The following is a 25,339-nucleotide window of genomic DNA, read 5'->3' as shown; positions in this document are numbered from 1 at the left end:
TAGTGGAGGTCAGGGTTGGGATTAGTGGAGGTCAGGGTTGGGATTAGTGGAGGTCAGGGTTGGGATTAGTGGAGGTCAGGGTTGGGATTAGTGGAGGTCAGGGTTGGGGTTAGGGGAGGTCAGGGTTGGGGTTAGTGGAGATCAGGGTTGGGGTTAGTGGAGGTCAGGGTTGGGATTAGTGGAGGTCAGGGTTGGGATTAGTGGAGGTCAGGGTTGGGGTTAGTGGAGGTCAGGGTTGGGGTTAGGGGGGGTCAGGGTTGGGGTTAGTGGAGGTCAGGGTTGGGGTTAGGGGGGGATCAGGGTTGGGGTTAGTGGAGGTCAGGGTTGGGGTTGGTGGAGGTCAGGGTTGGGGTTAGTGGAGGTCAGGGTTGGGGTTGGTGGAGGTCAGGGTTGGGATTAGTGGAGGTCAGGGTTGGGGTTAGTGGAGTTCAGGGTTGGGATTAGTGGAGGTCAGGGTTGGGGTTAGCGGAGGTCAGGGATTAGTGGAGGTCAGGGTTGGGGTTAGTGGAGGTCAGGGTTAATGGAGGTCAGGGTTTGGGATTAGTGGAGGTCAGGGTTGGGATTAGTGGAGGTCAGGGTTGGGGTTAGTGGAGGTCAGGGTTTGGGATTAGTGGAGATCAGGGTTGGGGTTAGGGGAGGTCAGGGTTGGGGTTAGTGGAGATCAGGGTTGGGGTTAGTGGAGGTCAGGGTTGGGATTAGTGGAGGTCAGGGTTGGGATTAGTGGAGGTCAGGGTTGGGGTTAGTGGAGGTCAGGGTTGGGGTTAGTGGAGATCAGGGTTGGGGTTAGTGGAGGTCAGGGTTTGGGATTAGTGGAGGTCAGGGTTGGGGTTAGGGGAGGTCAGGGTTGGGGTTAGTGGAGGTCAGGGTTGGGGTTAGGGGGGGGTCAGGGTTAGTGGAGGTCAGGGTTAGTGGAGGTCAGGGTTAGGGGAGGTCAGGGTTAGTGGAGGTCAGGGTTAGTGGAGGTCAGGGTTAGGGGAGGTCAGGGTTAGGGGAGGTCAGGGTTAGGGGAGGTCAGGGTTAGTGGAGGTCAGGGTTAGTGGAGGTCAGGGTTAGTGGAGGTCAGGGTTAGGGGAGGTCAGGGTTAGGGGAGGTCAGGGTTAGGGGAGGTCAGGGTTAGTGGAGGTCAGGGTTAGTGAAGGTCAGGGTTAGGGGAGGTCAGGGTTAGGGGAGGTCAGGGTTAGGGGAGGTCAGGGTTAGGGGAGGTCAGGGTTAGGGGAGGTCAGGGTTAGTGGAGGTCAGGGTTAGGGGAGGTCAGGGTTAGTGGAGGTCAGGGTTAGTGGAGGTCAGGGTTAGTGGAGGTCAGGGTTGGTGGAGGTCAGGGTTGAGGTTAGTGGAGGTGAGGGTTGAGGTTAGGGGAGGGACTGAGGGTTGAGGTTAGGGGAGGGACTGAGGGTTGAGGTTAGGGGAGGGACTGAGGGTTGAGGTTAGGGGAGGTCAGGGTTAGTGGAGGTCAGGGTCAGGCCTGTCACTACTCACTCGGGTGTGTTGATCCAGATGATGTCCAGGTGACAGTAGTAGACACACTCCTTGTCTCTGTAGCTGTAACACGTGCAGCGCTTGTCTCTACGCCGCGCCTCAGTGATGTTCCGGGACCCATTGCTGCTGGCCACACCCACACTGCTGGCCCCACCTACACCGCTGGCCACACCTACACCGCTGGCCACACCCACACTGCTGGCCACACCCACACCGCTGGCCACACCCACACCGCTGGCCACACCCACACCGCTGGCCACACCCACACCGCTGGTCACACCTACACCGCTGGCCTCACCCACACCGCTGGCCACACCCACACCGCTGACCACACCCACTGTGGTTGGCCTGGAGACCAAGTTCATCTTCGTGGTCTCCAACTCTCTCCTCTCGACAACATCTTTACTGGGGGCTGAAGAACCTACAAGGACATAAGAGGAGTTAATGATGAATACAATTAACACCATGTTGTTTACATTTTCTCTTTGAAATAAAATGTGTTTTATATTGTAATGTAAAAGCACTTTGTGATGGTGTTAAAATGTGGCCCGTTTCAGGAAACTAGGCGTATGTCGCGGGTCACGACTTCACAGGAGAGCCGTTTTAACGTAAATGGGGGAAAAAAAGGTTTTTGGGGCAGAAATTCCTTCTGGAACATGTGATCTTTCATGTGCTTTAATAACAAACTTGTATGCGATCTGTAAATACGAATACAATTGTTAAATTAGGAGCCTAGTTGGTTAAGTCTACGCTACCCATGATTGGCTGACATTATGAGTGGGCTGGACTTGCCGAGAGATGAGTTTGGATTGGTCTGCCATGTATACTGCTTCTGTCTATTTGAGCTGGTCAATTTATGTAGGTAATCGTGTCTAAAAGAAACATTATTGTGTAGTAAAACTTAACAAAAGACTCCACTATGCAAGTGTCCGTTTAAATAGAATCTCACTGCAACACCTGTTTCAGAGCACTCTTGTCTGAATGTACCAGAGTGCAGAATAACTGACGAATTTACCAACGCTCGTTGAATATGGCCGGTGTCAGAAAACATCAGCAAAAAAGCATAGTTAAATTGTTGCCAGGAGTTACAGTCACCAAACGCTCTGGATAACAGTATTTAAGGAAAGGGGTTGCAGTCTGCCGTGAAGCTTTCATCCATGTGTATCGGGTAAGGGGTTGCAGTCTGCCGTGAAGCTTTCATCCATGTGTATCGGGTAAGGGGTTGCAGTCTGCCGTGAAGCTTTCATCCATGTGTATCGGGTAAGGGGTTGCAGTCTGCCGTGAAGCTTTCATCCATGTGTATGGGTAAGGGGTTGCAGTCTGCCGTGAAGCTTTCATCCATGTGTATCGGGTAAGAGTCTAGCTACAGTTTCAGATGTAACACGTTTCTAATTTGGTCAGAAAGTTGTTTTCATTGCAAGTTATAATAACCTCTACGGGATCGGTGTCTCTGTACCGGGACGGTTGATGCTAACATGCGCTAATGTGACTAGAATGATGATGTAAGTAACAGCCCACTTTCCAGAACTAAGAAAAGTCTTATATGGGCAGAAAGCTTAAATTCTTGTTCATCTAACTGCGGTGTCCGATTTACAATAGCTATTACAGTGGAAAAATACCGTGCTATTGTTTGAGGAGAGTGCACAACAACAAAACACTTTTATCAGGGCAACTGGTTTGATACATTCACCTCTGAAGGTAAATAATGTTCTTACATTCAGTAATCTGGCTCTGATCTGTCATCCTGAGGGTCCCAGAGATAAAATGTAGCATAGTTTTGTTTGATAAAATATTTTTTTATTTAGAACCTGGGTTCTACAGTTTGAACCCTTGCTGTCTCTGGCTCCACACCCACCCAGCTATCTAGATGTGCGAAGGTTCGGGTATTTTCTGTAGGGAAGCTAATGATCCATCATGTATGACATTCAGATGATGAAGGAAAAAAACATAGAAAACACATGTTTTTTTGTTTGTATTTCTTTTACCAGATCTAATGTCTTATATTCTCCTACATTAATTTCACATTTCCAAAAACTTCAAAGTGTTTCCTTTCAAATGGTATCAAGAATATGCATATCCTGGCTTTAGGTCCTGAGCTACAGGCAGTCAGATTTGGGTAAGAGTCATTTTGATGATAATGCAATACTATTACCAGGATGCCACCCAGAGGATAATGCAGTGGTATTACCAGAATGTCACCCAGATGATAATGCAGTAGTATTACCAGGACGCCACCCAGAGGATAATGCAGTAGTATTACCAGGACGCCACCCAGAGGACAATGCAGTAGTATTACCAGGACGCCACCCAGATGATAATGCAGTAGTATTACCAGGACGTCACCCAGAGGATAATGCAGTAGTATTACCAGGACGCCACCCAGAGGACAATGCAGTAGTATTACCAGGACGCCACCCAGAGGATAATGCAGTAGTATTACCAGGACGCCACCCAGGATACAAACACTGGTGGAAAGCTGCTGCCGTCCCGTGTGACAAAAGCAGCAGTGTGGCGTCTCTACAAGGAATCGATGACAACACTTGGTATGTAAAGCATAAACAACACGTTATGACTATTTAATTGACCTCCAACATGATTGGCACCACATTATTGATCTCACATTATTTCTCTATTTTCCAGAGGTACGTGTAGTCGGGCTGTGTGAATCTCATTTTAACTTCCAGTTTACAAGATTATGTGTCTGTATGCAGTGCTGCTGCTCTGCACATTTGTAGGTAAGTGCAACTTACCTGAGGATGATGAATTAAAAAATGATATTATGTTTTATGTTACATTTTCTTTTCATTAACTAATCTTAATGTTCTTTTGTTGTTTGCAGGTGCACTATCCTTCTGACCCTATACAGCCAGGTCCCATCTACTCTCCTTCTGACCCTATACAGCCAGGTCCCATCTACTATCCTTCTGACCCTATGTAGCCAGGTCCATCTACTATCCTTCTGACCCTATGTAGCCAGGTCCCATCTACTATCCTTCTGACCCTATGTAGCCAGGTCCCATCTACTATCCTTCTGACCCTATGTAGCCAGGTCCCATCTACTATCCTTCTGACCCTATGTAACCAGGTCCCATCTACTATCCTTCTGACCCTATGTAGCCAGGTCCCATCTACTATCCTTCTGACCCTATGTAGCCAGGTCCCATCTATTATCCTTCTGACCCTATGTAGCCAGGTCCCATCTACTATCCTTCTGATCCTATGTAGCCAGGTCCCATCTATTATCCTTCTGACCCTATGTAGCCAGGTCCCATCTACTATCCTTCTGACCCTATGTAACCAGGTCCATCTACTATCCTTCTGACCCTATGTAGCCAGGTCCCATCTACTATCCTTCTGACCCTATACAGCCAGGTCCCATCTACTCTCCTTCTGACCCTATGTAGCCAGGTCCCATCTACTATCCTTCTGACCCTATGTAGCCAGGTCCCATCTACTATCCTTCTGACCCTATGTAGCCAGGTCCCATCTACTATCCTTCTGACCCTATGTAGCCAGGTCCCATCTACTATCCTTCTGACCCTATGTAGCCAGGTCCCATCTACTATCCTCCTGACCCTATGTAGCCAGGTCCCATCTACTATCCTTCTGACCCTATGTAGCCAGGTCCCATCTACTATCCTTCTGACCCTATACAGCCAGGTCCCATCTACTCTCCTTCTGACCCTATGTAGCCAGGTCCCATCTACTATCCTTCTGACCCTATGTAGCCAGGTCCCATCTACTATCCTTCTGACCCTATACAGCCAGGTCCCATCTACTCTCCTTCTGACCCTATGTAGCCAGGTCCCATCTACTATCCTTCTGACCCTATGTAGCCAGGTCCCATCTACTCTCCTTCTGACCCTATGTAGCCAGGTCCCATCTACTATCTTTCTGACCTTATGTAGCCAGGTCCATCTACTATCCTTCTGACCCTATGCAGCCAGGTCCATCTACTATCCTTCTGACCCTATGTAGCCAGGTCCCATCTACTATCATTCTGACCCTATGTAGCCAGGTCCCATCTACTAACCTTCTGACCCTATGTAGCCAGGTCCCATCTACTATCCTTCTGACCCTATGTAGCCAGGTCCCATCTACTATCATTCTGACCCTATGTAGCCAGGTCCCATCTACTATCCTTCTGACCCTATGTAGCCAGGTCCCATCTACTATCCTTCTGACCCTATGTAGCCAGGTCCCATCTACTATCCTTCTGACCCTATGCAGCCAGGTCCATCTACTATCCTTCTGACCCTATGTAGCCAGGTCCCATCTACTATCCTTCTGACCCTATGCAGCCAGGTCCATCTACTATCCTTCTGACCCTATGTAGCCAGGTCCCATCTACTATCCTTCTGATCCTATGTAGTCAGGTCCCATCTACTATCCTTCTGACCCTATGTAGCCAGGTCCCATCTACTATCCTTCTGACCCTATGCAGCCAGGTCCATCTACTATCCTTCTGACCCTATGTAGCCAGGTCCCATCTACTATCATTCTGACCCTATGTAGCCAGGTCCCATCTACTATCCTTCTGACCCTATGTAGCCAGGTCCCATCTACTATCCTTCTGACCCTATGTAGCCAGGTCCCATCTACTATTCTTCTGACTCTATGTAGCCAGGTCCCATCTACTATCCTTCTGACCCTATGTAGCCAGGTCCCATCTACTATCCTTCTGACCCTATGTAGCCAGGTCCATCTACTATCCTTCTGACCCTATGTAGCCAGGTCCCATCTACTATCCTTCTGACCCTATGTAGCCAGGTCCATCTACTATCCTTCTGACCCTATGTAGCCAAGTCCCATCTACTATTCTTCTGACCCTATGTAGCCAGGTCCCATCTACTATCCTTCTGACCCTATGTAGCCAGGTCCCATCTACTATCCTTCTGACCCTATGTAGCCAGGTCCCATCTACTATCATTCTGACCCTATGTAGCCAGGTCCCATCTACTATCCTTCTGACCCTATGTAGCCAGGTCCCATCTACTATCCTTCTGACCCTATGTAACCAGGTCCCATCTACCCATCTACTATCCTTCTGACCCTATGTAGCCAGGTCCCATCTACTATCCTTCTGACCCTATGTAGCCAGGTCCCATCTACTATCCTTCTGACCCTATGTAGCCAGGTCCCATCTACTATCCTTCTGACCCTATGTAGCCAGGTCCCATCTACTATCCTTCTGACCCTATGTAGCCAGGTCCCATCTACTATCCTTCTGACCCTATGTAGCCAGGTCCATCTACTATCCTTCTGACCCTATGTAGCCAGGTCCCATCTACTATCCTTCTGACCCTATGTAGCCAGGTCCCATCTACTATCCTTCTGACCCTATGTAGCCAGGTCCCATCTACTATCCTTCTGACCCTATGTAGCCAGGTCCCATCTACTATCCTTCTGACCCTATGTAGCCAGGTCCCATCTACTATCCTTCTGACCCTATGTAGCCAGGTCCCATCTACTATCCTTCTGACCCTATGTAACCAGGTCCCATCTACTATCCTTCTGACCCTATGTAGCCAGGTCCCATCTACTATCCTTCTGACCCTATGTAGCCAGGTCCCATCTACTATCCTTCTGACCCTATGTAGCCAGGTCCCATCTACTATCCTTCTGACCCTATGTAGCCAGGTCCCATCTACTATCCTTCTGACCCTATGTAGCCAGGTCCCATCTACTATCCTTCTGACCCTATGTAGCCAGGTCCCATCTACTATCCTTCTGACCCTATGTAGCCAGGTCCCATCTACTATCATTCTGACCCTATGTAGCCAGGTCCCATCTACTATCCTTCTGACCCTATGTAGCCAGGTCCCATCTACTATCCTTCTGACCCTATGTAACCAGGTCCCATCTACCCATCTACTATCCTTCTGACCCTATGTAGCCAGGTCCCATCTACTATCCTTCTGACCCTATGTAGCCAGGTCCCATCTACTATCCTTCTGACCCTATGTAGCCAGGTCCCATCTACTATCCTTCTGACCCTATGTAGCCAGGTCCCATCTACTATCCTTCTGACCCTATGTAGCCAGGTCCCATCTACTATCCTTCTGACCCTATGTAGCCAGGTCCATCTACTATCCTTCTGACCCTATGTAGCCAGGTCCCATCTACTATCCTTCTGACCCTATGTAGCCAGGTCCCATCTACTATCCTTCTGACCCTATGTAGCCAGGTCCCATCTACTATCCTTCTGACACTATGTAGCCAGGTCCCATCTACTATCCTTCTGACCCTATGTAGCCAGGTCCCATCTACTCTCCTTCTGACCCTATGTAGCCAGGTCCCATCTACTATCTTTCTGACCTTATGTAGCCAGGTCCATCTACTATCCTTCTGACCCTATGCAGCCAGGTCCATCTACTATCCTTCTGACCCTATGTAGCCAGGTCCCATCTACTATCATTCTGACCCTATGTAGCCAGGTCCCATCTACTAACCTTCTGACCCTATGTAGCCAGGTCCCATCTACTATCCTTCTGACCCTATGTAGCCAGGTCCCATCTACTATCATTCTGACCCTATGTAGCCAGGTCCCATCTACTATCCTTCTGACCCTATGTAGCCAGGTCCCATCTACTATCCTTCTGACCCTATGCAGCCAGGTCCATCTACTATCCTTCTGACCCTATGTAGCCAGGTCCCATCTACTATCCTTCTGACCCTATGCAGCCAGGTCCATCTACTATCCTTCTGACCCTATGTAGCCAGGTCCCATCTACTATCCTTCTGATCCTATGTAGTCAGGTCCCATCTACTATCCTTCTGACCCTATGTAGCCAGGTCCCATCTACTATCCTTCTGACCCTATGCAGCCAGGTCCATCTACTATCCTTCTGACCCTATGTAGCCAGGTCCCATCTACTATCATTCTGACCCTATGTAGCCAGGTCCCATCTACTATCCTTCTGACCCTATGTAGCCAGGTCCCATCTACTATCCTTCTGACCCTATGTAGCCAGGTCCCATCTACTATTCTTCTGACTCTATGTAGCCAGGTCCCATCTACTATCCTTCTGACCCTATGTAGCCAGGTCCCATCTACTATCCTTCTGACCCTATGTAGCCAGGTCCATCTACTATCCTTCTGACCCTATGTAGCCAGGTCCCATCTACTATCCTTCTGACCCTATGTAGCCAGGTCCATCTACTATCCTTCTGACCCTATGTAGCCAAGTCCCATCTACTATTCTTCTGACCCTATGTAGCCAGGTCCCATCTACTATCCTTCTGACCCTATGTAGCCAGGTCCCATCTACTATCCTTCTGACCCTATGTAGCCAGGTCCCATCTACTATCATTCTGACCCTATGTAGCCAGGTCCCATCTACTATCCTTCTGACCCTATGTAGCCAGGTCCCATCTACTATCCTTCTGACCCTATGTAACCAGGTCCCATCTACCCATCTACTATCCTTCTGACCCTATGTAGCCAGGTCCCATCTACTATCCTTCTGACCCTATGTAGCCAGGTCCCATCTACTATCCTTCTGACCCTATGTAGCCAGGTCCCATCTACTATCCTTCTGACCCTATGTAGCCAGGTCCATCTACTATCCTTCTCACCCTATGTAGCCAGGTCCCATCTACTATCCTTCTGACCCTATGTAGCCAGGTCCCATCTACTATCCTTCTGACCCTATGTAGCCAGGTCCCATCTACTATCCTTCTGACCCTATGTAGCCAGGTCCCATCTACTATCCTTCTGACCCTATGTAGCCAGGTCCCATCTACTATCCTTCTGACCCTATGTAGCCAGGTCCCATCTACTATCCTTCTGACCCTATGTAACCAGGTCCCATCTACTATCCTTCTGACCCTATGTAGCCAGGTCCCATCTACTATCCTTCTGACCCTATGTAGCCAGGTCCCATCTACTATCCTTCTGACCCTATGTAGCCAGGTCCCATCTACTATCCTTCTGACCCTATGTAGCCAGGTCCCATCTACTATCCTTCTGACCCTATGTAGCCAGGTCCCATCTACTATCCTTCTGACCCTATGTAGCCAGGTCCCATCTACTATCCTTCTGACCCTATGTAGCCAGGTCCCATCTACTATCATTCTGACCCTATGTAGCCAGGTCCCATCTACTATCCTTCTGACCCTATGTAGCCAGGTCCCATCTACTATCCTTCTGACCCTATGTAACCAGGTCCCATCTACCCATCTACTATCCTTCTGACCCTATGTAGCCAGGTCCCATCTACTATCCTTCTGACCCTATGTAGCCAGGTCCCATCTACTATCCTTCTGACCCTATGTAGCCAGGTCCCATCTACTATCCTTCTGACCCTATGTAGCCAGGTCCCATCTACTATCCTTCTGACCCTATGTAGCCAGGTCCCATCTACTATCCTCCTGACCCTATGTAGCCAGGTCCCATCTACTATCCTTCTGACCCTATGTAGCCAGGTCCCATCTACTATCCTTCTGACCCTATACAGCCAGGTCCCATCTACTCTCCTTCTGACCCTATGTAGCCAGGTCCCATCTACTATCCTTCTGACCCTATGTAGCCAGGTCCATCTACTATCCTTCTGACCCTATGTAGCCAAGTCCCATCTACTATTCTTCTGACCCTATGTAGCCAGGTCCCATCTACTATCCTTCTGACCCTATGTAGCCAGGTCCCATCTACTATCATTCTGACCCTATGTAGCCAGGTCCCATCTACTATCCTTCTGACCCTATGTAGCCAGGTCCCATCTACTATCCTTCTGACCCTATGTAACCAGGTCCCATCTACCCATCTACTATCCTTCTGACCCTATGTAGCCAGGTCCCATCTACTATCCTTCTGACCCTATGTAGCCAGGTCCCATCTACTATCCTTCTGACCCTATGTAGCCAGGTCCAATCTACTATCCTTCTGACCCTATGTAGCCAGGTCCCATCTACTATCCTTCTGACCCTATGTAGCCAGGTCCCATCTACTATCCTTCTGACCCTATGTAGCCAGGTCCATCTACTATCCTTCTGACCCTATGTAGCCAGGTCCCATCTACTATCCTTCTGACCCTATGTAGCCAGGTCCCATCTACTATCCTTCTGACCCTATGTAGCCAGGTCCCATCTACTATCCTTCTGACCCTATGTAGCCAGGTCCCATCTACTATCCTTCTGACCCTATGTAGCCAGGTCCCATCTACTATCCTTCTGACCCTATGTAGCCAGGTCCCATCTACTATCCTTCTGACCCTATGTAACCAGGTCCCATCTACTATCCTTCTGACCCTATGTAGCCAGGTCCCATCTACTATCCTTCTGACCCTATGTAGCCAGGTCCCATCTACTATCCTTCTGACCCTATGTAGCCAGGTCCCATCTACTATCCTTCTGACCCTATGTAGCCAGGTCCCATCTACTATCCTTCTGACCCTATGTAGCCAGGTCCCATCTACTATCCTTCTGACCCTATGTAGCCAGGTCCCATCTACTATCCTTCTGACCCTATGTAGCCAGGTCCCATCTACTATCATTCTGACCCTATGTAGCCAGGTCCCATCTACTATCCTTCTGACCCTATGTAGCCAGGTCCCATCTACTATCCTTCTGACCCTATGTAACCAGGTCCCATCTACCCATCTACTATCCTTCTGACCCTATGTAGCCAGGTCCCATCTACTATCCTTCTGACCCTATGTAGCCAGGTCCCATCTACTATCCTTCTGACCCTATGTAGCCAGGTCCCATCTACTATCCTTCTGACCCTATGTAGCCAGGTCCCATCTACTATCCTTCTGACCCTATGTAGCCAGGTCCCATCTACTATCCTTCTGACCCTATGTAGCCAGGTCCATCTACTATCCTTCTGACCCTATGTAGCCAGGTCCCATCTACTATCCTTCTGACCCTATGTAGCCAGGTCCCATCTACTATCCTTCTGACCCTATGTAGCCAGGTCCCATCTACTATCCTTCTGACCCTATGTAGCCAGGTCCCATCTACTATCCTTCTGACCCTATGTAGCCAGGTCCCATCTACTATCCTTCTGACCCTATGTAGCCAGGTCCCATCTACTATCCTTCTGACCCTATGTAACTAGGTCCCATCTACTATCCTTCTGACCCTATGTAGCCAGGTCCCATCTACTATCCTTCTGACCCTATGTAGCCAGGTCCCATCTACTATCCTTCTGACCCTATGTAGCCAGGTCCCATCTACTATCATTCTGACCCTATGTAGCCAGGTCCCATCTACTATCCTTCTGACCCTATGTAGCCAGGTCCCATCTACTATCCTTCTGACCCTATGTAGCCAGGTCCCATCTACTATCCTTCTGACCCTATGTAGCCAGGTCCCATCTACTATCCTTCTGACCCTATGTAGCCAGGTCCCATCTACTATCATTCTGACCCTATGTAGCCAGGTCCCATCTACTATCCTTCTGACCCTATGTAGCCAGGTCCCATCTACTATCATTCTGACCCTATGTAGCCAGGTCCCATCTACTATCCTTCTGACCCTATGTAGCCAGGTCCCATCTACTATCCTTCTAACCCTATGTAGCCAGGTCCCATCTACTATCCTTCTGACCCTATACAGCCAGGTCCCATCTACTATCCTTCTGACCCTATGTAGCCAGGTCCCATCTACTATCCTTCTTGACCCTATGTAGCCAGGTCCCATCTACTATCCTTCTGATCCTATGTAGCCAGGTCCCATCTACTATCCTTCTGACCCTATGTAGCCAGGTCCCATCTACCATCCTTCTGACCCTATGTAGCCAGGTCCCATCTACTATCCTTCTGACCCTATGTAGCCAGGTCCCATCTACTATCCTTCTGACCCTATGTAGCCAGGTCCCATCTACTATCCTTCTGACCCTATGTAGCCAGGTCCCATCTACTATCCTTCTGACCCTATACAGCCAGGTCCCATCTACTATCCTTCTGACCCTATGTAGCCAGGTCCCATCTACTATCCTTCTGACCCTATGTAGCCAGGTCCCATCTACTATCCTTCTGACCCTATACAGCCAGGTCCCATCTACTATCCTTCTGACCCTATGCAGCCAGGTCCCATCTACTATCCTTCTGACCCTATGTAGCCAGGTCCATCTACTATCCTTCTGACCCTATGTAGCCAGGTCCCATCTACCATCCTTCTGACCCTATGTAGCCAGGTCCCATCTACTATCCTTCTGACCCTATGTAGCCAGGTCCCATCTACTATCATTCTGACCCTATGTAGCCAGGTCCCATCTACTATCCTTCTGACCCTATGTAGCCAGGTCCCATCTACTATCCTTCTGACCCTATACAGCCAGGTCCCATCTACAGTTGAAGTCGGAAGTTTACATACACTTAGGTTGGGGTCAATAAAACAAATTTTTAAACCACTCCACAAATTTCTTGATAACAAACTATAGTCTGGTTAGGACATATACTTTGTGCATGACACAAGTCATTTTTCCAACAATTGTTTACAGACAGATTATTTCACTTATAATTCACTGTATCACAATTCCAGTGGGTCAGAAGTTTACATACACTGAGTTGACTGTGCCTTTAAACAGCTTGGAAAATTCCAGAAAATGATGTCATGGATTTAGAAGCTACTGATAGGCGAATTGACATAATTTGAGTCAATTGGAGGTGTAACTGTGGATGTATTTCAAGGCCTACCTTCAAACTCAGTGCCTCTTTGCTTGACATCATGGGAAAATCTAAAGAAATCTAAAGAAATCAGCCAAGACCATCCTTGGGAGCAATTTCCAAACACCTGAAGGCACCATATTCATCTGTAAAAACAATAGTACGCAAGTATAAACACCATGGGACCACGCAGCCGTCATACCGCCCAGGAAGGAGACGCGTTCTGTCTCCTAGAGATGAACATACTTTGGTGTGAAAAGTGCAAATCAATCCCAGAACAACAGCAAAGGACCTTGTGAAGATGCTGGAGGAAACAGGTACAAAGTATCTATATCCACAGTAAAACAAGTCCTAACCTGAAAGGCCGCTCAGCAAGGAAGAAGCCACTTCTCCAAAACCACCATAAAAAATCCAGACTACGGTTTGCAACTGCACATGGGGACAAAGATTGTACTTTTTGGAGAAACGTCCTCTGGTCTGATGAAACAAAAATAGAACTGTTTGGCCATAATGATCATCGTTATGTTTAGAGGAAAAAGGGGGATGCTTGCAAGCCGAAGAACACCATCCCAACCGTGAAGCACGGGGCTCGCAGCATCATGTTGTGGGGGTGCTTTGCTGCAGGAGGGACTGGTGCACTTCACAAAATAGATGGCATCACAAGGAAGGAAAATGATGTGGATATATTGAAGCAACATCTCAAGACATCAGTCAGGAAGTTAAAGCTTGGTCGAAAATGGGTCTTCCAAATGGACAATGACCCCAAGCATACTTCCAAAGGTGTGTCAAAATGGCTTAAGGACAAAATTCAAGGTATTGGAGTGGCCATCACAAAGCCCTGACGTCAATCCTATTGAACATTTGTGGGCAGAACTGAAAAAGCTTGTGTGAGCAAGGAGGCCTACAAACTTGACTCGGTTACATCATCTCTGTTTGGAGGAATGGGCCAAAATTCACCCAACTTATTGTGGGAAGCTTGTGGAAGGCTACCCGAAACATTTGACCCAAGTTAAACAATTTAAAGGCAATGCTACCAAATACTAATTGAGTGTATGTAAACTTCTGACCCACTGGGTATGTGATGAAATAAATAAAAGCTGAAATTAATAATTCTCTCTACTATTATTCTGACATTTCACATTCTTAAAATAAAGTGGTGATCCTAACTGACCTACGACAGGGACTTTTTACTAGGATTAAACGTCAGGAATTGTGAAAACGTTTAATGTATTTGGCAAAGGTGTATGTAAACTTCCGACTTCAACTGTACTATTTAACACCTTGCAAGTGTGGCTTGTTTGGTTTCTGCTGTGAAGAAAGACTTGTTGAAGGCATGTCATCCAGCACCATTTCTTCACCAACTACGGAGTTGGTTTCTGCTGTGAAGAAATACCACAACAAGTCAACTACTTCAGTGTTGTATGGAGTTGGGGAAACACGTGTGGACCTGAATTGTGATAACTGCAGTGGCCAAAACAAGAACATGTTTGGGCTCTGGTATTATGCCTGGCGGACCATGCACAAGCTCCACCACAGTCTGGACCTTCACTTCCTGATCACAAGCCACACCAAGTTTTCCCCCGACTGGTGCTTCGGCCTTATAAAGCAGCACTTCAGAAAGACCAGAGTTAACACTTTGTCTGAGATTGCTGGTGTTGTGAAGGACAGCACTGTGACAGAGGTCAACATCCCACAGCTGGTTGGACTGGAGGATGGTACGGAATGCTATGGCTGGTAACAACACCTGACTCTGTACTTCAGGCCGCTGCCACAGATCAAGCAGTACCAGCACTTCAGCTGAACATCATGTTCATTACATTGTATGAGGTTATTCTTCTTATTTAAACTTGGGAGGTGAATTGATGTTGGTTATTTCCTGTTTTACAGCTTCGATGCTCTGGAGCCTGGTGTTGTTGTCACCAAGGAGCGTTCGGTCTCAGTCGGAACCAGGTTTCAGCTGCTGCACAACGCTGACATCCTTCCTCCCATAGATGGTCTGCCTGTACAGGCACCACCTGGACTGGACACAGCTAGACAAACTTATTTTCTTGAAAAGATCAGGGAGTTTTTCGACGAGGAGGCTATGGACATCACATGGCCTGCAGCAAAGTCAAGGGCAGGACAGAAACAGGCTCTCCGAATATAGATTCCCTTGTTGATGCGTGGTTCTGACGGACCAGTCATCAGCACTATCTGCAGTGCCTCTATTCACATGATTCTCTCCTAACACACACGCCATACGTTGCTGCTATATAAACTGTTTATCCTGCTGCTCAGCCACTTTGCCCCTGCTTGTATGCATATAACTACCTCGTCTATCACTGATATTGTTTTTGATATTGTTCTTGTACATACTCTATATTATATTATTTATATATTGTTCTTGTATTTTATTTATATTGACTATATTTCTGATATTGCTACTATACAAGTAACCATTTCGTTGTACCTTTTCCACCTTCTATAGAGGCCCGTCCACTTAGCTAGATGTGTCTGGGGGTGATTACAGCCATCTATAGTATTACATGAACATGTCTAGACAATAGAGACCCGTCCACTTAGCTAGATGTGACTGGGGGTGATTACAGCCATCTATAGTATTACATGAACATGTCTAGACAATAGAGACCCATCCACTTAGCTAGATGTGACTGGGGGTGATTACAGCCATCTATAGTATTACATGAACATGTCTAGACAATAGAGGCCCATCCACTTAGCTAGATGTGGCTGGGGGTGATTACAGCCATCTATAGTATTACATGAACATGTCTAGACAATAGAGGCCCATCCACTTAGCTAGATGTGGCTGGGGGTGATTACAGCCATCTATTGTATTACATGAACATGTCTAGACAATAGAGGCCCATCCACTTAGCTAGATGTGTCTGGGGGTGATTACAGCCATCTATTGTATTACATGAACATGTCTAGACAATAGAGACCCATCCACTTAGCTAGATGTGACTGGGGGTTATAGCATTTCTCTCACATGACCCATCAATTTAGACATGTGTGTCTGGATAAGCGTCATCTAATATTTAGAACATATTTTTTATCTGGACACTTTGTTTACCTGAATTCTTCCTTATTGTAGGCTACTACAACTTTTAGTCTTAATCTTCACTACACTACTCACTCTGTTTAGCACAGTAATGTGAACAACAACATGACCTGCACCAAAGTCAGATAAGGATATAGACCAAGGACTAGATTAAAGTTTATTTTTACCTGGAGTTTTTCCTTATTGTAGGTTACTACTTTTACCATTTTTAGTCTTAATCTTTGGTTGTTTACTGCACTACTCCCTCTGTTTAGCACATGGCCTCTCATGTGAATCCTTAAAGAGATGGGTGGGGCTAAGGCTTAAGAGGGTGTGAACAATGCTGAAGGGATGTAGTCAAATAAGAGCTCTCCGGTAGGTGTGCCAAAACATTCAAAACGGCCATTTTCTCAAAAGTGAGTTTACAAATTGATCAACTTTCAATGCAGAATGACTTTCCCATTATTCCTCAAATGCAGTGTATTATATATCATTTGGTAGCGTTGTGTCTCTACTTTTATCCAATGTAAAACACACCATTTCAAATGTTGCTACATAAGACCAAATTGAGGCCGTCGGTCACAAATGGCACCCTAATCCCTACATAATGTACTGTGTTTGACCAGGGCCCCTAGAGAATAATGTGCTTTTTGCAGCTCGTCCGTCCATCTGGAGCAGGAAATGTCAGTGGCGTGATTGATTGGAGGTGGGGCTGATGGACTTCATGCTTGTATAAAGAAAGACAGCTTTTCACTGCATTGAGAAATCAAATTCCTTCAGTCAGGAGCTGGACAGAGACAGAAACAGACAAGACCGATTTCAGCCGATCGGTCACAAATATTAATATAGTGTAAAAAGGGCTTCATAAATAATGACTGTATTTTTTTACAACCTTGGAAAATAGAAAAATAAACATTTTGATACAATATCTACACTACAGGACCAAAAGTATGTGGACACCTGCTCGTCGAACATCTCATTCCAAAATCATAGACGTTACTATGGAGTTGGTCCCCCCCTTTGCTGCTATAACAGTCTCCGCTCTTCAGGGAAGGCTTTCCACTAGATGTTGTTACATTGCTGAGGGGACATGCCACAAGAGCATTAGTGAGGTCGGGCACTGGTTCACATAGGCCTGGCTCACAGTCAGAGTTGCAATTCATCCCAAAGGTGTTGGATGTGGGTTGAGGTGAGGGCTCTGTGCAGGCCAGTCAAGTTCTTCCACACCGATCTCGACAAACCATTTCTGTATGGACTTTGCTTTGTGCATTGGGGCATTGTCATGCTGAAACAGGAAAGGGCCTTCCCCAAACTGTTTCCACAAAGTTGGAAGCACAGAATAATCTAGAATGTAATTGTATGTTGTAGCGTTAAGATTTCCCTTCACTGGAACTAAGGGGCCTGAACCATGAAAAACAGCCCCAGACCATTATTCCTCCTCCACCAAACTTTACAGTTGTCACTATGCATTGGGGCAGGTAGCGTTCTCCTGGCGTCCGCCAAACCCAGATTCATCCGTCGGACTGCCAGATGGTGAAGAGTGATTCTTCACTCCAGAGAACCACAGCTCCGGAGTCCAATGGTGGCAACCTTTACACCACTCCAGCCGACGCTTTGCATTACGCATGCTTATCTTAGGCTTCTGTGCAGCTGCTCGGCTATGGAAACCCATTTCATTAAGCTCCTGACGAACAGTTCTTGTGCTGACGTTTCTTCCAGAGGCATTTTTGGACCTTGGTAGTGAGTGTTGCAACCGAGGACAGACGATTTTTACGCGCTATGCACTTCAGCACTCGCCGGTCCCATTCTGTAAGGTTGTGCGGCCTACCACTTAGCAGCTGAGCCGTTGTTGCTCCTAGACATTCACACACTTTCACAAGAACACAACTCACAGTTGACCAGGGCAGACATTTGACGAACTGGCTTGTTGGAAAGGTACCATCCTATGACGGTGCCACTTTAAAAGTCACTGAGCTCTCCAGTATGGGCCATTCTACAACCAATGTTTATCTATGGAGATCGCATGACTGTGTGATAGATGTTATACACCTGTCAGCAACGGGTGTGGCTGAAATTGCCGAATCCACTAATTTAAAGGGGTGTCCACATAACGTTTGTATATATATATATATATATATATATATATATATATATATATATATATATGTATATATATATACTGTATCTACATTCAATGAAGTGTCCTGACTCCCCCTGTATTAAAATACAAATGACTAAATACACAGTGATAGCTTAAGGTATTCCAAGAACGTCTATCCCACCCCTGTATGCAGGTTACAACGGATTTCTTAACACCATCCCCAGGCTAATGACACAAAGGGGAGGAAGTGTCTGAGAAGAATAGACCTGTAGTTGATTTACTAAGTTTCACACTAGGCTTTTATTAAGTAACCCCCCACAAACATTTCACAGTGATGTACTGTGGTCTCAAGGTGCACTGCAGAGTCACTGAGAAAGCGTGTGTCCAAATCCCAACCTTCCAAATCTTTTTTTTTTAATAGGTAATGAATGCTCCTCATTTAAATGAATAATTCAAAAATGAATATTCAATATAAAAATAAATAATCTTGAAGAAAAACATTAAATATATTTCAACTATATTTCAACGGATACTGATAGATTAATTAAATGCACATTCATGAAATCTTATACATGGACATTACTGCTTACTTATTCACAGGAAGATATCCATGGACATTCATGTTCTGATAATTCTTGACAGGAAGAGTATTATACATTAAAAAAAAAATGTTTTTATTGAAGTAGACTAATAAAAGTTAAAGTGCAGTTGAAACTTCAGCGCATCGAATGTAGACTACAGTTTAATAATACAACTCAGGAGTATTTATTCTCTCAGTGCTCTGTCTCTCCAGCAGAAACAACAGTTTAATAATACAACTCAGGAATATTTACTCTCTCAGTGCCCTGTCTCTCCAGCAGAAACAACAGTTTAATAATACAACTCAGGAATATTTACTCTCTCAGTGCCCTGTCTCTCCAGCAGAAACAACAGTTTAATAATACAACTCAGGAGTATTTACTCTCTCAGTGCCCTGTCTCTCCAGCAGAAACAACAGTTTAATAACTCAACTCAGGAGTATTTACTCTCTCAGTGCCCTGTCTCTCCAGCAGAAACAACAGTTTAATAACTCAACTCAGGAGTATTTATTCTCTCAGTGCCCTGTCTCTCCAGCAGAAACAACAGTTTAATAACTCAACTCAGGAGTATTTACTCTCTCAGTGCCCTGTCTCTCTAGCAGAAACAACAGTTTAATAATACAACTCAGGAGTATTTATTCTCTCAGTGCCCTGTCTCTCCAGCAGAAACAACAGTTTAATAAAACAACTCAGGAGTATTTATTCTCTCAGTGCCCTGTCTCTCCTGCAGAAACAACAGTTTAATACTACAACTCAGGAGTATTTACTCTCTCAGTGCCCTGTCTCTCCAGCAGAAACAACAGTTTAATAATACAACTCAGGAGTATTTACTCTCTCAGTGCCCTGTCTCTCCAGCAGAAACAACAGTTTAATACTACAACTCAGGAGTATTTACTCTCTCAGTGCCCTGTCTCTCCAGCAGAAACAACAGTTTAATACTACAACTCAGGAGTATTTACTCTCTCAGTGACCTGTCTCTCCAGCAGAAACAACAGTTTAATAATACAACTCAGGAGTATTTACTCTCTCAGTGTCCTGTCTCTCCAGCAGAAACAACAGTTTAATAAAACAACTCAGGAGTATTTATTCTCTCAGTGCCCTGTCTCTCCTGCAGAAACAACAGTTTAATACTACAACTCAGGAGTATTTACTCTCTCAGTGCCCTGTCTCTCCAGCAGAAACAACAGTTTAATACTACAACTCAGGAGTATTTACTCTCTCAGTGACCTGTCTCTCCAGCAGAAACAACAGTTTAATAAAACAACTCAGGAGTATTTATTCTCTCAGTGCCCTGTCTCTCCTGCAGAAACAACAGTTTAATACTACAACTCAGGAGTATTTACTCTCTCAGTGCCCTGTCTCTCCAGCAGAAACAACAGTTTAATAATACAACTCAGGAGTATTTACTCTCTCAGTGACCTGTCTCTCCAGCAGAAACAACAGTTTAATAAAACAACTCAGGAGTATTTACTCTCTCAGTGACCTGTCTCTCCAGCAGAAACAACAGTTTAATAATACAACTCAGGAGTATTTACTCTCTCAGTGTCCTGTCTCTCCAGCAGAAACAACAGTTTAATAATACAACTCAGGAGTATTTACTCTCTCAGTGCCCTGTCTCTCCAGCAGAAACAACAGTTTAATAATACAACTCAGGAGTATTTATTCTCTCAGTGACCTGTCTCTCCAGCAGAAACAACAGTTTAATAATACAACTCAGGAGTATTTACTCTCTCAGTGCCCTGTCTCTCCAGCAGAAACAACAGTTTAATAATACAACTCAGGAGTATTTACTCTCTCAGTGACCTGTCTCTCCAGCAGAAACAACAGTTTAATAACTCAACTCAGGAGTATTTATTCTCTCAGTGCCCTGTCTCTCCAGCAGAAACAACAGTTTAATAATACAACTCAGGAGTATTTACTCTCTCAGTGCCCTGTCTCTCCAGCAGAAACAACAGTTTAATACTACAACTCAGGAGTATTTACTCTCTCAGTGACCTGTCTCTCCAGCAGAAACAACAGTTTAATAATACAACTCAGGAGTATTTACTCTCTCAGTGCCCTGTCTCTCCAGCAGAAACAACAGTTTAATACTACAACTCAGGAGTATTTACTCTCTCAGTGCCCTGTCTCTCCAGCAGAAACAACAGTTTAATAATACAACTCAGGAGTATTTATTCTCTCAGTGCCCTGTCTCTCCAGCAGAAACAACAGTTTAATACTACAACTCAGGAGTATTTACTCTCTCAGTGCCCTGTCTCTCCAGCAGAAACAACAGTTTAATAATACAACTCAGGAGTATTTACTCTCTCAGTGCCCTGTCTCTCCAGCAGAAACAACAGTTTAATAATACAACTCAGGAGTATTTACTCTCTCAGTGCCCTGTCTCTCCAGCAGAAACAACAGTTTAATAATACAACTCAGGAGTATTTACTCTCTCAGTGCCCTGTCTCTCCAGCAGAAACAACAGTTTAATAATACAACTCAGGAGTATTTACTCTCTCAGTGCCCTGTCTCTCCAGCAGAAACAACAGTTTAATAATACAACTCAGGAGTATTTACTCTCTCAGTGCCCTGTCTCTCCAGCAGAAACAACAGTTTAATACTACAACTCAGGAGTATTTACTCTCTCAGTGACCTGTCTCTCCAGCAGAAACAACAGTTTAATAATACAACTCAGGAGTATTTACTCTCTCAGTGCCCTGTCTCTCCTGCAGAAACAACAGTTTAATACTACAACTCAGGAGTATTTACTCTCTCAGTGCCCTGTCTCTCCAGCAGAAACAACAGTTTAATAATACAACTCAGGAGTATTTACTCTCTCAGTGCCCTGTCTCTCCAGCAGAAACAACAGTTTAATACTACAACTCAGGAGTATTTACTCTCTCAGTGCCCTGTCTCTCCAGCAGAAACAACAGTTTAATAATACAACTCAGGAGTATTTACTCTCTCAGTGCCCTGTCTCTCCAGCAGAAACAACAGTTTAATAATACAACTCAGGAGTATTTAATCTCTCAGTGCCCTGTCTCTCCAGCAGAAACAACAGTTTAATAATACAACTCAGGAGTATTTACTCTCTCAGTGCCCTGTCTCTCCTGCAGAAACAACAGTTTAATAATACAACTCAGGAGTATTTACTCTCTCAGTGCTCTGTCTCTCCAGCAGAAACAACAGTTTAATAATACAACTCAGGAGTATTTACTCTCTCAGTGCCCTGTCTCTCCAGCAGAAACAACAGTTTAATAATACAACTCAGGAGTATTTACTCTCTCAGTGCCCTGTCTCTACAGCAGAAACAACAGTTTAATAATACAACTCAGGAGTATTTACTCTCTCAGTGCCCTGTCTCTCCAGCAGAAACAACAGTTTATTAATACAACTCAGGAGTATTTACTCTCTCAGTGCCCTGTCTCTCCAGCAGAAACAACAGTTTAATAAAACAACTCAGGAGTATTTACTCTCTCAGTGCCCTGTCTCTCCAGCAGAAACAACAGTTTAATAATACAACTCAGGAGTATTTACTCTCTCAGTGCCCTGTCTCTCCAGCAGAAACAACAGTTTAATAATACAACTCAGGAGTATTTACTCTCTCAGTGCCCTGTCTCTCCTGCAGAAACAACAGTTTAATACTACAACTCAGGAGTATTTACTCTCTCAGTGCCCTGTCTCTCCAGCAGAAACAACAGTTTAATACTACAACTCAGGAGTATTTACTCTCTCAGTGCCCTGTCTCTCCAGCAGAAACAACAGTTTAATAATACAACTCAGGAGTATTTACTCTCTCAGTGACCTGTCTCTCCAGCAGAAACAACAGTTTAATAACTCAACTCAGAAGAAGCAGATCATTCTTCAAACTTACCATTTGCAAAGACAGCTGCTAGTCCAATTAAAAGTAGAACTCCCAGATCCATCAGAGAAACACTAGCCATACCACATCAGATAAAAAATAAACAGCTACAAAAAGAGCACACAAAAAAAAAGAATCAATAAAATATTCAAAAGTAAAAAAATAAATAAAGATCAGACGAATCCCATGGTGAGTAGAATGTTGACCCTGTCAGAATCCTCCTGGGTTCCAGACTGCTATGTTCCTGCAGAGACCCGCATTCTTGCTGTTTGCTAAAAGTCCGTTGAAAGATGTCCAGTAGGCTTTAGAGCGCAGTGCAGTGGTCTCTCCTCTACTGTCGGTGATGCAGAAGTAAAGGAGAACTGATATTCCTGTCTCCCCTATGCACAGCGGTCTCTTTATAGCTGGATTGAGCAGTGCTGATACCTGAACACTCACAGACATATACACTCACACACAGAACCATAGGCGAAATTACCACAGGGGCTGATGGGGGGGGGGGACACAATATTCAGAACAGGTCGATTGCCCCCCCCCCCCCCCCCCCCAGTATTATTTAAAAATATATATATATTCTGGTCATGCGCGCCACAACAGAAGTAGCTAGTTTGTTAGCTGAGCTAGCCACTTATAGCTAGCCAGTAACTCATCCAGAACCTGGTGACCTCATTTCACAGGAGTTGTTTTTAGACTGAAGCTGTAAACATGTAAACATGAAATGACCTGGTATGAGGGTGCATTGATCTGTTATACAATTTAAACCCTCTATTATGGCGTTTTTTTGTTGCTCAAAGTCGACCTTTAAAGTAACTGTCCAGGTGTCTCCAAGCTTTCTATGAAATATGACCTATAATTAATTACAATATAATTAATTACAATATAAGTGAAATCGTTTTCCTTCCTCCAAAAGTATGAATGAAGTATGTTAAAAAGCAGCTTTTCAGTGTTGAAATGGTGTGGGTGCACTGCAACGTGTGTGGTTATACCAGTCATAAAACATATTAATGTGAAAAGACCACTAATTGGCCAGCTCATCCTCCTCAGGATGACATCATCCTCGATGAAGAAATAGCAAGGTATGTTTGAGATACAAGTTGGAGGTGTTTTTTAAAAAATTTTATTAAATGTGTTTTTCTCCAATATATGCTCTGGCCACAAATGTGAGTATAAGATGAGTCAACAACATTATTTAGGTATGAGAAAATTAACTTTTAAACAATCATTAAAACATTTGATATAAAAAACATGGACTGTATTTTTCTATATAAAAATGTGTTTTATCCATGAATTTTTTATACCAAATATTGAATTTAAATCTATCAAAATGTGGAATTATTGATATATATAAATTCAATTATTGATTAAAAAAATACAATTATTGATATAAAAAAATGCAATGACTATATGATAAAATGTATTTCCATATGTAAGCTGTTATGGGTTGATGATGATGATGATGATGGCTGGGGAGAGTGATTCACATCACCAAGTTAAGTGAAAATACCTAAGATTAAATAGTCACATCAATTAATATTTTGAAACATTCAAAATATAGATCACATTCTTCATTAAGAAGAGTAGAAAGAGAAAGGCCAATCGTTTATATTTAAAGAAAACAATGTTTATTGAAGAATACATTTATTCAGTTTTAACTACTCTGTTTGTTTCAAACGCCTCACAAATGTAGTCTGTGCCATATTTCTCTTTGTGTTTGTTAATGTGCTGTAAAATATATATTATTGTCCTTTTCTAAATATACATTTAGTGCTCTATTCAGTCTGTATGATGAAGCGTTACAGATTTCATGACAGAACATTTAAGGTAATTTCCATGATTAATTTCTACATATGCAGAGTTTACCGTGAATGCAGTCTCTGCTAACGGGGGAACATTACCTTTAATGCAGTCTCTGCTAACGGGGGAACATTACCTTTAATGCAGTCTCTGCTAACGGGGGAACATTACCTTTAATGCAGTCTCTGCTAACGGGGGAACATTACCTTTAATGCAGTCTCTGCTAATGGGGGAACATTACCTTTAATGCAGTCTCTGCTAATGGGGGAACATTACCTTTAATGCAGTCTCTGCTAATGGGGGAACATTACCTTTAATGCAGTCTCTGCTAATGGGGGAACATTACCTTTAATGCAGTCTCTGCTAATGGGGGAACATTACCTTTAATGCAGTCTCTGCTAACGGGGGAACATTACCTTTAATGCAGTCTCTGCTAATGGGGGAACATTACATTTAATGCAGTCTCTGCTAATGGGGGAACATTACCTTTAATGCAGTCTCTGCTAACGGGGGAACATTACCTTTAATGCAGTCTCTGCTAATGGGGGAACATTACCTTTAATGCAGTCTCTGCTAATGGGGGAACATTACCTTTAATGCCACCTCTGCTAACGGGGGAACACTACCTTTAATGCAGTCTCTGCTAATGGGGGAACATTACCTTTAATGCCACCTCTGCTAACGGGGGAACATTACCTTTAATGCCACCTCTGCTAACGGGGGAACATTACCTTTAATGCCACCTCTGCTAACGGGGGAACATTACCTTTAATGCAGTCTCTGCTAACGGGGGAACACTACCTTTAATGCAGTCTCTGCTAATGGGGGAACATCACCTTTAATGCAGTCTCTGCTAACGGGGGAACATCACCTTTAATTGTGGCTAAACTG

The 25,339-nt window shown here is 44.9% G+C and overlaps 1 protein-coding gene across 1 annotated transcript; it reads right to left on the bottom strand.

The window, feature by feature from the left end:
• Window positions 1-1,472: 1,472 nt before the first annotated feature.
• LOC120039657 (endothelin-3-like) lies at window positions 1,473-2,235 on the bottom strand. The gene is made up of 2 exons (XM_038985067.1): window positions 2,232-2,235; window positions 1,473-1,897 (listed from the first exon to the last, which is right to left on the bottom strand). Exons 1-2 carry the CDS (start codon window positions 2,233-2,235, stop codon window positions 1,473-1,475), a joined length of 429 nt encoding a protein of 142 aa, XP_038840995.1.
• Window positions 2,236-25,339: the final 23,104 nt, after the last annotated feature.

This window comes from Salvelinus namaycush, unplaced genomic scaffold (assembly GCF_016432855.1).
Source record: "Salvelinus namaycush isolate Seneca unplaced genomic scaffold, SaNama_1.0 Scaffold2891, whole genome shotgun sequence".
Classification (NCBI taxonomy): Eukaryota; Metazoa; Chordata; class Actinopteri; order Salmoniformes; family Salmonidae; genus Salvelinus; species Salvelinus namaycush.
The sequence above is the reverse complement of the archived record's forward strand: the minus strand, read 5'-3'. Positions and strand labels throughout refer to the sequence as shown.